Here is a 16,945-nt window from a genome sequence, read left to right as displayed (position 1 = left end):
TACCAATTTATATAGATTTCTAGCCCTTTAATACAATTAGCCAATAGTGCTATCGTTTCTTCTATATATTTTTCTAGGCGCTAGGAAATTCGATCTTTAGCTTCTTATAGGTAATAAGCAAAGTTACGATCCATTCTAATAAGATTCTTTTTAAGTATCTATAATAGCTTATAGATAGCTCCTTTAATCTTATTAGAAATATAGTTGGTTCGTTCCTTTAGCTAATCAAACTAAAGATCTATCTTACCGTTTAACTAAGCTAATATCTCCTTATTAGCGCTAAACTTGTTAGGTTTAGCTTACTATAGCTTATATTCGTTAGCAAATTCAAGTAGCGATTCCGGCTCCTATAGAGGAGCTTCTTCTTATAGTTAGCCTTTAAGGTTATAATCTGACGCCTATACCTACGGTATATAGAGCATCTTATCATGCCTCCTTAGAACGCTTATAGCGTAGTTAGATAGTTCCTTAATATTTAGTTTTTTAGTAAGAGTATTTAAAGGATAGAAAGATCAAGGAAGATCTTCTATAGGAAAAGATCCTAGGGTTAATATAAGATTCGCTAAGTCGCTAGGAACAGAGATTTCATAGTAGTTATAATAGAATTGCCTAGTTCGGTTACCAAGTCGCTAAAACAGAGCGTAACTATCGCGAAAGTGGTACTAAACTAATCGTCGACACGATTCAATTCTAGTACTAGTGGTTTTTGGATGGTTAGAGCAGAGTTTCCGCTACCATTTGATAGAAGATAGTTTCCAATAGATGGAAGATAGTTCTAATTAATGGAAAAGTTGGTAAGTTGTAAATAATTCAAAAGTGCGATATCTTCTTCCTACGTTTGCTGGCCCTGTGGCTCTGTATAAGTAGAGGATAGGAACAAAGAACCCTCCGTTTGCTAGCCCGTTTGCCAGATCTATAGGTCTTATCTTATCTAGCCTTACATAATGGACGCGTCCGTAGACAACGTACTGCATTAGAAACGTTTGCAACACTTCTTTTGTAACCTCCTGATAAGACGACCATAACATTGGTACTTTACTTGCCTACATACAATATAACAACTTCCCTTTCTAAAAGAGGCGAGTCCGTGACAGCCATGACGGGCCACCTTAGAGACCACGAAAAAAAAATGAAAAGTATACCAGCCGCCTCCCGTCTGTCTAGACCGCTATACTAACTTATAGATTGACGAAAGTGGTGTGATCATGGACTTCCAAGTTGGAGACCGACTGTAGAACCAGATACGAAAGTGATAATATATAATTATGAGAAGTAAAGGTCATGCTGTGTTCCAGGGCGCGAGCAATACTTATACGGATTACTTATAGACTAATTAGTATAGGATGATCAGTACTGAGGTATCTGGCTATCAAAGCATTAGGTAAGCTCTAATTTATTATGCTCAAGGAGTTGATAAGAACAAGCATCTCGAACAATGAAACAGTCGATTCTGCTGACATTGACAAAGCATAACAATATCAGAGTTGCTAGGACATTACCCCGTTTTTGTTTCATTTAGTAGATTCTTCAACTGTGGTAAGTCTTTACTACATGCACACATAACCTCTCTCTTTCAAAGACTGTGAGCAGTAGCTGCATCTACAAAGTCCACACTAATGAGAAATTCATAGTAAGATAAAGAATCTAATTGTGCCTATTTCACTAGCTTTCCTATGAACTTTGGATAACACTTGAATATTGCTAACCGTTTTGCTGACCTGTTAGGCTAATTGCGTGAGTGAACTCGTGCGCTACCCGTGCGCTACCCGTGCGCATGCCGTTTGGTAATTATTGCTTTAGCTAGAAAGCTCTCCTCCCAACGTGTCACACGTATTCCCGTTAAAACCAGATGCCTATTTTAATAGTATGACTTCTTAGATGAACGATACTATCGTCACAGCTTTATCAGTTTAATGCCCTGTTGTATCCCTTTAATGTATCTCTGATCATCAACAATCTTACATGGACCGAGCTATCGAACCTTGCTCATTTAAAAGAAGTCAATTGATGCGCTCAACAACAACTTACTTACAACCTGCACCCTCTCCGTAAACAAATATTAAAGGCAGACAAAGACTTGGCCACTAAGGAAGAATCAAGAACCTAGAGGAACTCGCTTACGGTAAGAATTGCAAGCTTTGATGCCAATAATGCTTCCCTCTCCTTCTTTCTTGGGTGCCACGACCATGGCTCCCGTCTCTTGACTAATCGTGAGAACTATCGCGCCAATCCTTCTTCAACACCGACCTCTACAACCTTAAGTCACCATCGAAACAATACCGATTTTTTCCTTTCATTGCTCCAAAACAGTCCTTCCCATCTTCAGAACCAACCCCTTCTTCCCCGAGCCAGACAACGCCTGCCGACCTTCGAGCGAGAGGATCTCAGCGCGCTCCTCACCCATAACAAACACATCGCTAAACCTGCTCTCTTGCTCACGCCCTTCTCACGCTCCACTCAAGTACGCCCATCACTATCCTCCCATCGATCCTCTCCATACTAACCGACTTTCAATAGAGTATTGCTCCGGTCTCTCGTCCACTTGACACACAAAGAACAGAGTACATAACACACGGTGTGTTCCCACCACCGCCTCCGCACATGATAGCGCCCCCGGTCGCAAACGCTCAGACACCGTACCGGTCCGCTAGCGTACGGCCTCGAGACCACACGACAGGGCTTAATCACAACGAACGTCCTCTTCCCATAATGTCACCTTCGGAGCACACCAGGAGAGATGCGCCCGTCGCTTGTGGATCCTGCGACGAGAACCCTAAAAATCCCAATGATCAAATCCCCACTGGGTCTGCTGCCCACGCACATGGTGTTGCAGCTTCATTGATTGAGGCTAACGCTGTCGAGAACCCAACGGTCAGCTGCCTTGCTTTGGATGCTACTGCCGCGGCTTGCCACTCACAAGCACCTATCTAGGGACCGCCCCGGGACGCGGATGAGCACCATCTCCAGGAAATATTCAACCTGTACACACAGACGGAAACACTATCCCCTTCTCTTGCACCGCTTCGGGTCAAGAGCAATAGCGATAGTCAGGAGAAACCCTCGAACCAACCTCTATGCACGCTCCCTTGCCTAGACATAGTCAACACCGATGATGATAGAGCCAGCTTGGAGAGCCTTGACAAAAGCCACTGCATGTCCGAATCGACATCCAGGTATATTGTTCGCTTTTGGCTCACTCATTTACTGGCGCAAATGCGAGGATATTCTGCTGACAACGGCGCGTCATAGTACTCACCAATTACACCCAGCAACAGTACCAAAACCCTTATGGCCCGTGGTGTTGTGCAAGCAAGAAGCTCCGGAAACACCACGTTCGGACGTAACCTGTCGTATCGAGGGGGGTGAGGTTGTGGGTTTCTCGGAGTTCGTTCCCAGCAACAATCGAACGGAGACCACACCGCTGAACAATAGCCGAGAGCAACAAGTCAGGCGGGCCCCCGAACATACCTCTCCGCCGCCCTCGGGTGCAGCAGCTTGCGCGGGAGGAAACAAGGCCGGCTTCGAGGAGTTCTTTACGATCCGGCCATCGAAGCTGGGCGGGCTGGGAGCGTTCGCGACGCACGATCTCCGGAGAGGCGAGACCATTCTGACGGAGCGCCCGCTGCTGCGGACGACACACTTCCGCCTCATGCTGGACTACTACAACCTCTCTGACGCGGCCAAGAAGACTTACCTGAGCCTCCACGGCGGTGAGGACGGTGACCGCTTCGGCCGGGTCGAGCGGGTCAAGGTACTAAACTCGTAAGTACAACGTGCGATGCAGTTTCAGGTTGACAGGCTTGTCTGCATATATTATGTACATCCATACATACACATATTGCAGCGCGCGCCGTCAAAAGAGAGTCGCGGTCTGGTCTGACCTAGACAGGTTCCAGGTGCCCGGCGGCGTCGCAATCTTCGAGATCGCATCGCGCTTCAACCACGCCTGCCCGCCGGCCCGGAACGTCCGGTACGCGTTCGACGACGAGAGCGGGGTGCTCTCGCTCACCGTCTGCCACGACGTGGCCCCGGCCGGGGCCGAGCTGCTCATCAGCTACGGGGGCTCGCCGGCCGAGCTGTACTCGACCTACGGCTTCCGCTGCAGATGCGGCGGCTGCACGCCGCTGACTGACGACGACATCAGAACCCTGAGGTGCCGCCAGTTTGGCGCCGGAGACTGTAGCGACGAGTATGATGCCTCGGAATGGTGATTGAGTGGTGACTCGCTTGATCGGGCGGGCGGGCGAGTCATAACGTGTGCACAATAATCTGGGCGGCCACCGGCATTTAAATTTTTTTTTTTTTTTTTTTTTTTTTTTTTTTTTTTTTTTTTTTTTTTTACTTTTCTGTTGGTTCTGAGTGGTCTTCGGAAGTGGAGCTAGCACTAATTCAAGAGTTGATAAAACCACGGTGCTTGTAGCACAGTAGTAGAAGAGGAAAGAGCCCTCGGGTCTAGATACTTCTAACACACAATAACCAATTCTGAGTTCCGAGGTTTATTAGCTTCCATGGGTGATGAGAGACCCGCTGCGGCTGACCTTCTGCGGCTGTCCGAGCACAGAAGCCCGAAGAACGAAAACGAAAAACTAGCATTAATGGACGAGACTTACGAATATCATCTAAGAAATCGGATTTGGCCGTGTAGTTTAAGGTTCCTGAGTTTCATCGGTAGATCTACATGTTAGTCATGGGTGTTAAGGACTGGGGCAGGGTATGCTCTCACTGAACGAAGTCTTTTTTGGCTGGAACTGGCCAAAGGGCTCCTTCTCGAATCAGTTCACTGTCCCATTTCGGACCTTCTACTGCTTTCTTTGACTTCAGTTCCGAGCCAACGTCTGAACCCAGTCTAGTGATGCCCTCTGGGAAGTTTTTCGGAATGATGTCCTTGTCCCATAATCCTCATGGATCTAAGCTCACATTCTGGATGCGAGCCCAACTTCACTACCTTCCTAACTAGGTAGTGAGCCCCGACAGACTGAGCACTCACCACAGAGCCCAAGAGCTTTACTGCAAACAGGATATGTTTTACGTCGAGGAGCATTTATGCACGAGTTATCAACGAACCTTTCAATCCAGCGATTTATTGATTCTGTAAAATTGTGCAAGACGACCAAGGCGTTCTGTTCGATAAGTAATACGAGCGTATGAGGCTCCGTAACCAGCATTCCCTCTTAACTCTAAAAGGGTCTACTCGATCTTCCTTGAGAACGAGGTTTAATGTACGTGCCAAAGAAGGGCCTAAGGAAATCGGCGGGGTTAGGTATCCTTCGACTCCTAAGGAAGTCGGTTGTGACTTGATCAAGAAAAGTGGGGCTCGTGGTGCTGGTTGGCGTGCGGATTGGATGGGATCGCGGAGCGGGCGAAGCGGGACGGCCCGAGGAAACACCCGGCAGTCCCATACTATATTCTGTGTATGTATGAACACTACTTCGTACAATTGACTGCCTCTCATTACCCAAGACACACATGCACCTTTTCGTGGGCTTTCATAGCATGAATTGATCATGGCGAGCGTTGCACATTGCACAACCTTGGATAGCTGAGAAGTCCTTCGTATGACTATACAGTACTGTACATACACACGCGTACACTTAATCATGGCCAAACGATAAACTAGTGTCAGTTATCTTCTATCTGGATCATCTCTAACGTAACCTTTTTGAACCCCAAACCCCGCATACGCGCAACGCCCCCGTCGACCTTAATTTTATCTTTCTTCCCCGACAACAAAACCCCAGAGCGGCTTTTTCCCCGTTTCTGTAGTAAGGCACCAAACAGACCTACGCCAGAAAATGAAAGTGAAAAGAGGAGAGAGTAGATCTAATCCCGGGGTATCTCGCTTTGATAGTGTGTCTCCGCGCCTCTACTTGTGATGCCATCTACTCGAATATAGACTGGAACAGAACCGATAAACGAAAAACACAGACAAAGAAAAGGGGTGGCCGACCTTCTTGCTTCACCCTTTTCTTCCAACCAACCGCAGACCGACCGCTTCACGGACGCTTCATCGCCAGATCGCCGGTCGAGAACTGCTCAATCTTGATGCGTTCGGGCCCGACCCCCTTAGCCGTGAGATAGTCGACCACGTCAAGCATGAACTGCTCGGGCCCGCAGATGTAGTACTCGGCGCCGCCGCGGTGCAGGTGCAGGTCCTGCTCCGGGTCGAGGCGGGCGAGGTCGACGCGGGAGGCGTAGTCGTAGGTGACGCCGGGGGTGTCGCCCGAGGCCGGGCGGGACTTGAAGATCTTTGTGCGGAAGCTGGGACCGTGCTCGCGCCGCAGCTGGGCGACGTGGTCCTCGAAGGGGACGGACCGGCGCGAGCCGTGGATCCACGAGATGGGGCGGCCCGGCTGCAGGTGGACGACGGTGTTGGCGATGGCCACCATCGGGGTGACGCCGACGCCGGCCGAGATGAGGACGAGCGGCATGGTGCTGGTGTTGTGGACGTCGAGGAAGAAGTCGCCGGCCGGGTGCGACAGCTCGACCAGGGACCCGGGCCCCATCTTGTCGATGAGCAGGTTGGAGACGAGGCCCGGGTGGAAGAAGGAGCGGGAGACCGAGTTGGCGTAGGGGGCGCCCTCGTCCCGCCTGACGCTGATGCGGTAGTAGTCCGGCCTCCAGGCGTCGCTGAGCGAGTACTGGCGCGCCTGCATGTAGCCGTCCGGGCCCTGGACCCGCAGCGAGACGTACTGGCCGGGCAGGAACTTGGGCAGCTTCTTGCCGTCCTCCGGCACCAAGTAGAACGAGAAGATGTCGTCCGTCTCGGGTACCACCCGGTCGACCTTGAACTTGCGCCACGACGTCCACGGCTCGAAGTCCCTGTACAGATGCGCCTCGCGCCCGATGAGCATCTTGGCCAGCAGCCAGTATGCCTTCTCCCAGGCGGCGAAGACGGCCGGCGTCATGTCCGGACCGAGCACCTCGCCAAAGGCCTGGAGGAGATATTTTCCGACAATGTCGTAGTGCTCCGGCTGGATGCCGAGCGAGCAGTGCTTGTTGCACATGCGCTCGAACTTGGGGATCAGTTCGCTGATGTGGTTGATGTTGGAGGCAAAACTGAGGATGACCGCAGTCAGCGCCCGCGGCTGGCGCCCGTTCTTCTGGTTGACGCTGTTGAAGTAGTTGCGGAGTTCCGGGTGGTCCCGCAGCATGTTCCTGTAGAACGTGGTCGTGATCTGCTCTCCGCGCTCCCGCAGGACCGGTATGGTGTCCTTGACCAACTTGGACTGTTGATATGTGAGCGCCATGGTGTTGTTCTTCTGGTCGTGTGCGTAGATCTCTGGCGGAGCCGATCCGGAACGGACTTGTACGTCGTCCACTTGTTGTATGTGGTTCAAGAGGGATGAGGACTCATGAGACCGCCCCCGAAACCGACCGGGTCGTCCTTGTGTTTATACTATGGTACGTGGCCGATGTGAAACGAGGGTGGGTCATCTCGGCTTCCTTGTTATTAGGGCGAATCTCCCTCCTCCTCCATAGACTGCCGTGTACGGATTAGAGACTGCGGCGAGTCGAAGTCCAGCCCAGGAAGCCTGGCTCGTATGATGGGGTGAGCAGCAGGGATCCTGAAGCGCGGCTTGCCCCACATTGTCCTAAGAAAAAAAATGTCGGATCGGCAACTTAAGGGAAAAAAAAAATACCTACCCTTCGGATGCCCACGTGCGGAGCACGAGCCGTTGCCCGTCATTGGTTCCCCCCCACGCGTTGTTCTCACGGAATTTTCTTGATACAACTCTACGCTGCTCGTGGAAGGCATGGCCTGCGAACAAGGGTCCAGTCGGTCGAAAACCCCCTGATCTCATGGCCTGTGAACGAATTGTGGAAAGGGCAGTGTAATCCGTAGTTAGCGCCAGCTCCACACCGATCTGGCAACCTTGAAAATAGTTCGCCAAAACGCTCATTTTTGCGCACGTGCTTGTCATCCCAACAGATGGTGTGGGAGACTGCTTGCTGGCCTTCCCAGGGTGCTCAAAAATCTCTTTCGGGAAAGAGCGGGCTTCCAGACCCCATCTCCGGAAGTTACCCTCATCAATGCCGGCATCACCGCCAGCCTAGGCATACACTATTCTTCCCCGGTCATTATTACATAGGCCCTGTGCAATATCACCAGCGGCTAGACTATTAAGCGCTGTCTCTTGTAGCGACGTGGGGCAGCCGTTGCATCTCGATCTTGCGCGCTCAAAGCAGGCGCATGAGCCTCAGTCGAGTGGGGCGGTACTTAATAAGAATTACGGAGTACTCCGTACACTAGTGATTTTGGGAAAATTTTCGATAACCGAAAAGTTTATTCCGCAGGCGAGTTATTGGGGCCCCGATGGGGTAGACTGTCCCTGCCAGAATCCACCCCAAACAACACGCGAGTCCGCAGCGCTTCGCTTCGGCAGTGTCCTTGACATCGTACGACTCTCGATCCATTTTCGCGGCAGAGCGAGATCCATGCAAACCCAAAACGCGCAGTAAGCTCTCGCATCTGGTCGGAGACCCGCAAGGATCGCGCCACGGCCGAGAGCCGCAATCGCCCGCCCACGGCGTGGCGACGGGCCAGACCGCTATGCTTCTGCCCCGTGCGCCAGATCGTTCGAGACCGATGCGCGGCTGCACTCTCTGGCCCTTGCAGTTGCTCTGTAGGGAGAAGCGCTCGGAATGACAAGCCGAACGTAGTTTGAAGACGGTCCGACGTCCCTTAATGAGCCGCAAGACTCGGAGCGTCATAGTTCGGAGCTCGAGAGCCTTGAACTAGCAGCTCATTGACTGGGCAGCAAGGTGATAGCTGACAGTGGTTGATGAATGGTGCCATTTGGTGTAATGAATGTCAACTTCCCGAGCGGACTCTTCCGTATTGCCCCGATTGCTCCGGACCGCCGGCATCACTGCACCTAGAAACCTACCATGGCCGTCTGAAGAATTCGCAGGCACATTTGAGCTTCCCGAACTCGATCTCTCTACGCGAAGGCGCGCCTCCGACCTCGACGATGTGGCGCTGCATACGGCGGAAACTCGGGCAACATGACTTGGCCATAGATCAGACGTCGCCGCCATGGAGCCCGGAACGTGTACAGCATGATTCTATGCACAGGCTGCGGAATCTCTGCATGCATGACAGCTCCGCGCCTTGTTCCCCGGTGCCACGAGCTTAAAACGAGAAGCAATTCATCACGTAGTGGGTATTGTGTATATGTATAGTACCGACATACCTACCTTCAGGAGGCATTGGTCACTACCCTGTGCAAGAGATATACCACCATCAGCGATTTCACCATCATTAAGCTCTTGCCTTGTTGTTCAGCTCAACGCCGGGAGGGCAATTTCCGGCCCGTCCTCTCGGCCCCACCCGGGTTCGGAACCCGGACCCGACAGCACGGCCATTCCCGCGGTGGTCGTCACAGCTCGCCGGCGATTGCACTAATCTGAGCGGTAACGCAGTTCAATTGAGTGAGCACTGCTACACCAAGCCATGATGACACCACAGGCCCTGCAACCCACCCAACCCGCCCCCTCTTTTTCCCCGTCCTTTTTTCTTCTTCCTTCCCTTCCTCTTCCCTCCCCTTCTCATCCCTCATCATCCTTCGTGTCGAATGGCCCAAAATGGCTGCTTGTGGAAGCGGCAATGATCGTCGCGTTCTCCCCCTCTTCCGGCTCGCGGAAATACCCAAACAGGAAAGCCGGCTCCCTCTCCACACTCTCCAACTGGAGCTGCGCACCCCGCAACTGACAAGTGCCTAGACCTTTCGAGGTGCTGCAGTACAGCATCGCTATTGCCGCGTCCGCACAACGAAATATTGAGATTGAGGTGAGGAGGTGTCCTAGGGGGTTCTATCCAGCATTTCACGAACCAATTGGAATTTTCGGAATCACTGAGCGCTCGAACCTGGGGAGGGGGGGGAGGGCGCTCCTGGTCATCGAGATTGGCGTGGTGATACCTCTCGGTCTCCGGTCTTCGAGGCCAGATGGCTCCGGAGCCTCAATGCCTGTCAGGAGGGTCTGGATGAGGAAATCCGGGACGTCTGTGTCCCATCATACCTTTCTCGACTTGGCTAGGGCAGGGAATTCCCATGACGGGCTGTGTGCGCTTCGAGGTCCTTTGATTGTTCGTATAAAAGGGACAAACGGTCGGCCGTGCTGGGCCCTTTCTGTCCGACCATCTGATCTCATCCACTCGCAGATTTCTCGTGACCCAGGAAGCACGTCCGCGAACCTTCAAACCCGTCTTCTCTAAAAGAGAGCGAGAGCGAGAAACATTCTTTTTTTTAAAAAAAAAATTAAATAAACAGGTCCCAGCAGCTCGTTCGATTCAATTAAGCTGCGGCAAGATATTTAAGGACCAACACACAGCGATCCTGCCCATTGCCCCGTTATTTTCCCCACACCATGTCATCCTTCATCCGCAAGACAGCCCTGACAGCGGGCCCGCGGGGGCCCGCCCTACTCGCCCGCCGATCCCTCCTCCTCCCGATCGGCCTCAGCCGCCGCAGCTTCCACGGGACCCCAACCCGCCAGAACGGGAGTAGCGTCAGCGGCAACGGCAAGAACCCTTACCTCCTCCCGGAGTTCAGCCTCAAGGACCGCGTGATCGTGGTCTCCGGCGGGGCGCGCGGCGTCGGGCTGACGCAGGCCGAGGCGCTGCTCGAGGCGGGCGCGGTGGTGCACGCGCTGGACCGGCTGCCGGAGCCCGGGGCGGGGAGCGACTTTGCGCGGGTGGCGGACCGGGCGGCGTCGGAGCTGGGCGGCAGAGACGACGGTAGGAGTCCTCGGCTCAGCTACCACCGCGTCGACGTGCGCGACCAGGCGGCGCTGGGCGAGATCGTCGGCGGCATCGCCGAGGCCGAGGGCCGCATCGACGGCCTCATCGCCGCCGCCGGCATCCAGCAGGAGACGCCCGCGCTCGAGTACACGGCCGAGGATGCGGACCGCATGTTCGGCGTCAACGTCACCGGCGTCTTCATGACGGCGCAGGCCGTCGCGAGGGAGATGATCAAGCGGAAGCAGAAGGGGAGCCTGGTCTTTATCGCGAGCATGAGCGGGACGGTGGCGAATAGGGGGTTGATCTGCCCGTAAGTTATTTTTCTTTTTTTTTTCGTCTTCTTTCTACCTTTTATTTTCCCTTTCTAAGCTTTTTTTTTTTTTTTTTGTTTCCATGTTTCGTTTTGTGATCCCCTAATTTCTCCCTCCTGGTACCCCTATTCGTGCTTGGCGGCAGCGGCCGAGGGGAGGCATCTCTGGCTGACGAGAAGGGGACCAAAAGGGCGTACAACGCATCTAAGGCGGCAGTCCTGCAACTCGCCCGCAACCTCGCCGCCGAATGGGGCGAGCACGGCATCCGCGTCAACACCATCTCCCCCGGATACATCGTCACCGCCATGACCGCGGGCCTGTTCGAGGACGTTCCCGAGAGGCGGACGGCATGGCCCGATGCCAACATGCTCAAGCGGCTGAGTTACCCGGAGGAGTACCGCGGCGCCGCCGTCTTCCTGCTCAGCGATGCCAGCAGCTTCATGACCGGCGCGGACCTGAGGATCGACGGAGGCCACTGTGCGTGGTAAGACGAGGAGTGTGCGTTGATCGACCGCCGCCGGATGCGTGAAATTTAGCCGGATATTCTCTCACATGGCTCGGGGTATCCGTGGAGGGGTAATAATAATGTACATGAACCAGTAGTGGTGGTGGGATATTGGTCCCTGAAGACATTAAATGGCGAAGCCGCCCGCCTGGCGATCAGCTTTCAGGTAGTACTTAATGCAAACCCTGTTACTCCATCACGCCCCCCAACTCGCGTCGGCGCTTAAGATGCGGGTGCAACCACACCCTGCGGCCCGAACCTTTCCACAACGCCAGGCTTCAGCCTCAGGCGCGCCTCGATGTCGGCTGGTGACGCGCCGCCTTGTCGGAGCACCAGTATCTGCCGGATCGTGCCAATATCCAAGAACTCTCTCCCTTTGTCGGTTGATTTGCCCGTGTTCTCGAGCTCTTCCCTTGCCCGGGCCTCAAGCTGCCGCCGTACCTCGAGGACTCCCAGAGTTGCGTTGTTCGATGAAGCCGGATACTGCGGCGTCGACACCGACTGGCGAATTCCGGACACATCGGGAAATGGGGATGCTATGGACGACGGCGAATACGTCGGGTTGGGTTGCACAATGCCCATTTTCTGGAGCCGGGCGGCGAAGTCGGGGCTGAGTTCGGTACCATCGGGGTCCGTCGAGTCGGCACGGATTGCTGGCTTTCTCGTCAGTGTTGCCCATTGGGGTCGCCCTGCGCCACTTCCCTCCTCCCCCCCCCCCTTCCTCTCAAAAAAAATAAGGGGAAAAAAGCTAACCGTCATCTTTGGTGTAAAAAGCCTGCCGCTGAGACCTCGGTTGGACATCTTCTGAGGGGGCTGGTGGTGGTCGCCGCGCTGGCCTCGTCATTGGGTTCGTGGTCGCGGCTGGCGATGACCCCGGTGCGCGTGAGGGGAACTTGCGAACCGTCCGTTGCGCTGCTTTGGACCCGGATGCTCCCATTATAGAAGAGTTACCGCGTCGGTCATTTAGCGTCGTGTATTCATAGCGATTGTGATGATGGTGTAGCTGACCCGGAGAATTTGGCACGGATCTGGAATCGGAGCTCGTGTCGTCATTTTCGCTGCAGCCAGCTCCAGTGGGCCCACTTCAATTCGCTCAACCAGGTACAGATACTCCGTACATGCAAATAAAATAATATGGACGTGCATACGATGTCACCTCCCAAACTCCGACTGTCTTGGCTAAGGTACATGTTCACCAGCCACCTACCTTTACATGCTGCGTACTGCCTCAATATCATGATAGGGGCAGATGGGTTGGTAAGGTAGGTAGGTAGGGAGCTGTAGCGGTAGATACGGATATCGATCCTTGGATGTACGGACTGCAGTACCTGCAGACCGGTGAGCGGGTCTCTTCTGACATCGAATAGGAGATATCTCGAGGGATTTACGTAGCCTCGTTTACGAGAGCGATATGGTCACGCGCTCTAGCCAATTGCCCGATTGAATTGCGAGGTTTCCCCAAGGGAGCTTAAGGTATATATATGTACGGACGTGCATACATACACTACCTTCGTATCACCGTAAAAGCGTCCCCGGGGTGGCTTTGTGCTTCGCTTAATGTCTCAGCCGGCCCGAGATTTCTTGTCTAAGACCTGCGGTGTGCATCACCCAATATTCTTCATCGCATTGGCTTACTGCAGTAGGCTCCCGCCCGACCTCACCGCAGCTAGTGCGGGCGTTCTGAAAGCAAGCTTCCGATTTGCCGCCTGGGTGAGGACAGGAGGATCGTTGCACTCCATTGGCAGCTGGGATTAGCCATAGAAGGCCATGAAGAGCATCGTCGCCCAATGGCCGGCGAACTAGAAAAAAAAAAAACCAGCCGCATCAATTGTTGTTGTGGCCACCGTTGTTGTCCTACGACCCGAACAGGTGCATGATGCCTCTTTACCTCGTCGGGTTAGCACAAGAATTAAAGAGTTCCCCAGAAGCCAACTCCCGGAGATAAGGTCACCGAGGTGACAAGAACGGCATCGTACACTGCACTACGGAGTACAACCGGGCGTTGCTGAGAGTGGGGAAACCGTTGTTCTCGACTACCAAGTGTAAAAGGTTCCAGAGCAAGAATCAACGAATCAGAGGATGCACCAGAAGTTTGATCTTCACCGTCATCAACGGCTCCACAGCTCAACATATCTTGTCGTCAGGTCTGGGACTCCTACGTTTGCCACTCCATGATGAACAGAGGGTATCTCAAAGCCCTTTCGTGACCACTAGGCATCTAGTGTGCATGCACACTGGCAAACCAGAGAATAATGGACTGTATTGTTGAGTATATTTCCGAACCTCCATCTCTACTGATATCAACCCCAACTCAAGTTTCGCCAGAGAGGATACACCAAGATAGGGCGGAAGCCAAAGGGAAAGAGGAAAGCCGAGAGTTATAGTAGACGCAGCCCGTTGCAACACGTGTTGAGGTGGATTTTAGTGTACACGTCCTCAACCAATGAAAATACAAGCCCTATTCCCCGCGCGCCCCCGCAGTCAAAATCTGTTCTGCGCAAAGGGTGGGAGGGCCCCCGCTTGACTCACCCAGCCCCGCTCTGGGCGGAAGAACAAGAGTTGGGCTTGCACGACAGCGCGCCCTTCCGGAAATCGGCTTTTCTCACCTTCAAATCTCTTGTTCTCTCACATCGCAACCGCGAGACCGGACCTTTCCACCGAGCGAACTGCTTCGGCCAACAGCCTATCTGATACCGTCCCGTGCCCTCTCGGGAACCGGGAACCCACTCGGGCCTGCCGTCTCACACCGATTGCCTCCTCTCCCCACCCACCGGGGGTGCCGGTTTGGCCATGGAGAGCCCCGAGTTTGCTGCTGGCATGCGGGGACAGGGTTCTAACGGCACCGCTTCGTCCACTTCCAAGCGCAAACGGAGTACCGTCGATAGCAGTCCTGCCAGCCTTGGCGACCACGAACATGATCAAGAACAAGAGCAAGACCACGACGAGAGGACAGATGCCTCGCCAGAGACCAAGAGCCGTCGCCTGCCCGGCGTGAAGCGTGCATGCAACGAGTGCCGCCAGCAAAAGGTACCGAGTCACATGTTGAGTCACCGGCCATTGCCCCCGTTTCCTCCCCTCCGCTTCCACCTCCCCGTGTCGCACCTGTGCGGGCCCGCTCTATCTCTCTCTCTCACCGATTGTCGCTGTTTATTGTTTGGCCGTAGCGTTTTCTGTCTCACTGGAGGCGGCTAACATCTCGTCCCCCCGAAGCTGCGCTGCGATGTCGTCCAAGAGCCCTTCCAAAGTTGCTCGCGCTGCAACCGGCTTAAACTCGAGTGCAAGATCGAGTCCAACTTCAAGCGCATCGGCAAGCGTTCCAAGCATGCCGAGATGGAGAAGGAGATCGAGAGGCTGCGCCGCGCAGTCGAGCTCGCCAAGAGCCGAGGCTTTGTTCTGGATGAGGACGACGAGACCCTCCACTCGACAGTTCATTCCGCCATGCAGTCGCAACTCCACTCACCCGTCGTCACGAGCCAGTACTCACATACGCGAAACCCCTCCTTGATGGGATCCGACGAAGCCGTCTCATCGCTGCTGCACCTCAAGCGGGGTGGCTCATATGCCCTCCCTCGCATTGCCCGAGAACTTGACACTTTTCAGATCACCGAGGAAGAGGAGAGCCAGCTGTTCAGCCAATTCTTCAACTACTATCACCCCTTCCTCCCGTTCCTTAACCCGGCCCAGACGCCAGATCAGTATTACCAGCAGCATCCCCTGCTCTACTGGTCCATCATCGCGGTCGCCAGCAGGCGCTACGGGTCCGACCACAACATCCTCACCAAGCTCTCGGGGCCCCTGACGAGACTGCTCTGGAACACCGTGGGGGACGTGCCTCAGAGCTATTTCGTTGTCAAGGCGCTCTGTTTGCTCTGCACCTGGCCCCTTCCGACGAGCACGACGTCGTCCGACCCCACTCATATTCTCTGCGGAGTCCTGATGAAGACAGCGACCGGCATCGGCTTGCACCGGCCGAATCACATCAACGACTTCTCCCGAGTTGCGGTGGAGCTGAACAAGGAAGGGCTGCACGACCGCATCAAGACTTGGGCCGTGTGCAACATCGTCGCGCAGACGATAGGCACGGGCTATGGCCAGCCGGCCTCAACCCTATACGACTGGACGCTGGCCGTTCGTCCCGGAATCGATGGCCCGTTTTCTCTCGGGCCGGAGCTCGAGGCCAGGTTACAGATCGAGCGCTTCTGCGACAAGGTGTCTAAAGAAATGTACAGCAACGCTAGCGACCCCCGTGGCGTTGCCGGCGACGAGCACCGGGCCATGTTGATGCGCGTGTACCGGCGCGAGTTCAACGAGCTCCAAGCTTCGATCCTGGCACAGAACTTATCGCCAATTGTCTACCTCCACCTTAAAGCAGCCTGTCTCCATCTCCGCCTCGCCGGCTTCTTCGACTCGAGCCGCACGCCAGGATACCTCGACGATTTGATGGCGTTGTGGCGTGCCACCACCGGCTACCTTGACTTCATCCTCGACGGCCCGGAGACCTGCGACGAGGCGTATCGGTACCAGTTGCAAGACCAGTTCCTTCTAAAATACGCCACCAACTATATACAGCAGATGCTCGTTGCCGCCGGGTTTGCCTTGCTCAAGCTCATGCGGTCATTTTTTGTGAAACAGATCGAACCCGAGCGTGGCCGGACTCTCTTCCACAGGACGATCCAAGCCATTCGGACTACCAGCGTGGTGCAGAACGACTTGAACTGGAGGCTTGCCGAATTGATGGTTCAGATCTGGAACGGCGCTCGGAACAAGGACGCGTCGTCCTTTCAAGGTGACGACCCAGAGATTGACGACAGTTTGCAGCTCAAGGTGCGGTGCAGACACAGCATGAGTCTCGTGTTCGACTCGATCTGGCACTGGAGGGAGGAATACCAAGCCCGAGGTCGGGGCACGCTTGATGGTAAGCCCATTACTCCTCCCCTCTGCTCCCTGCACCGGGCCGGCCCCTTTCTCGCCGGCAACCCCTCCCCCCCCTGGCCTCCAAACCAACAGTTCCCAGCACGCTTTTTAGACCTCTCGTCTTTACCATTCATTTGAGGTGAACTCGTGCGGGCTAAAAAACTTGCTAGCTCTGAAGCAACCCACGAATCCCGATTCGGCTAATGAGTCTTCAGCCTCCACTCATTTAGACAGCACCCTGGCCCCGCCATCCCAGAGTCTCCCTGCCAATCTCGGCCTGGCAGCGTCCAACGGTCCCATGACGCCCGGTGGAAACTCGGCCATGGGAGGAGGCACGCAAGGCGGCTCGCTCATGGGCTTGAACAACTACGAAAGCAACTACGATTTCTGGGACCCCCAGCACTGGATGCTGGATGGACTGATCGACTTTAACTACAACACATTTGTCCCCATCGAGAGTACTTAGGACACGCG

The 16,945-nt window shown here is 54.3% G+C and overlaps 6 protein-coding genes across 6 annotated transcripts; 3 read left to right on the top strand and 3 right to left on the bottom strand.

Moving 5' to 3' along the window:
• Window positions 1-2,709: 2,709 nt before the first annotated feature.
• On the top strand, window positions 2,710-4,211 carry MYCTH_2122106 (uncharacterized protein; the record flags this gene model as incomplete). The annotated part of the gene is made up of 5 exons (XM_003658465.1): window positions 2,710-2,871; window positions 2,932-3,046; window positions 3,250-3,340; window positions 3,433-3,762; window positions 3,890-4,211. The coding sequence occupies 5 exons, from the start codon at window positions 2,710-2,712 to the stop codon at window positions 4,209-4,211; spliced, it is 1,020 nt and encodes a 339-aa protein (XP_003658513.1).
• Window positions 4,212-5,597: 1,386 nt separating this feature from the next.
• Window positions 5,598-7,577, bottom strand: MYCTH_2294361 (uncharacterized protein). The gene has a single exon (XM_003658464.1). The coding sequence runs from the start codon at window positions 7,245-7,247 to the stop codon at window positions 5,994-5,996; it is 1,254 nt and encodes a 417-aa protein (XP_003658512.1). The 5' UTR covers window positions 7,248-7,577; the 3' UTR covers window positions 5,598-5,993.
• A 1,972-nt stretch (window positions 7,578-9,549) lies between these two features.
• On the bottom strand, window positions 9,550-10,054 carry MYCTH_2122104 (uncharacterized protein; the record flags this gene model as incomplete). The annotated part of the gene is made up of 3 exons (XM_003658463.1): window positions 9,550-9,687; window positions 9,869-9,960; window positions 10,021-10,054. 3 exons carry the CDS (start codon window positions 10,052-10,054, stop codon window positions 9,550-9,552), a joined length of 264 nt encoding a protein of 87 aa, XP_003658511.1.
• Window positions 10,055-10,227: 173 nt separating this feature from the next.
• On the top strand, window positions 10,228-11,698 carry MYCTH_2294358 (uncharacterized protein). Its single transcript, XM_003658462.1, has 2 exons — window positions 10,228-11,051; window positions 11,243-11,698. Exons 1-2 carry the CDS (start codon window positions 10,369-10,371, stop codon window positions 11,538-11,540), a joined length of 981 nt encoding a protein of 326 aa, XP_003658510.1. The 5' UTR covers window positions 10,228-10,368; the 3' UTR covers window positions 11,541-11,698.
• An 81-nt stretch (window positions 11,699-11,779) lies between these two features.
• MYCTH_2122102 (uncharacterized protein) lies at window positions 11,780-12,494 on the bottom strand (the record flags this gene model as incomplete). The annotated part of the gene is made up of 2 exons (XM_003658461.1): window positions 11,780-12,210; window positions 12,311-12,494. The coding sequence occupies 2 exons, from the start codon at window positions 12,492-12,494 to the stop codon at window positions 11,780-11,782; spliced, it is 615 nt and encodes a 204-aa protein (XP_003658509.1).
• A 1,680-nt stretch (window positions 12,495-14,174) lies between these two features.
• On the top strand, window positions 14,175-16,945 carry MYCTH_2294353 (uncharacterized protein). The gene is made up of 3 exons (XM_003658460.1): window positions 14,175-14,584; window positions 14,768-16,472; window positions 16,687-16,945. Exons 1-3 carry the CDS (start codon window positions 14,348-14,350, stop codon window positions 16,935-16,937), a joined length of 2,193 nt encoding a protein of 730 aa, XP_003658508.1. The 5' UTR covers window positions 14,175-14,347; the 3' UTR covers window positions 16,938-16,945.

The sequence above is a fragment of the Thermothelomyces thermophilus genome, chromosome 1, assembly GCF_000226095.1.
Source record: "Thermothelomyces thermophilus ATCC 42464 chromosome 1, complete sequence".
Lineage (NCBI taxonomy): Eukaryota > Fungi > Ascomycota > Sordariomycetes > Sordariales > Chaetomiaceae > Thermothelomyces > Thermothelomyces thermophilus.
This window is presented reverse-complemented; position numbering and strand designations above follow the sequence as displayed.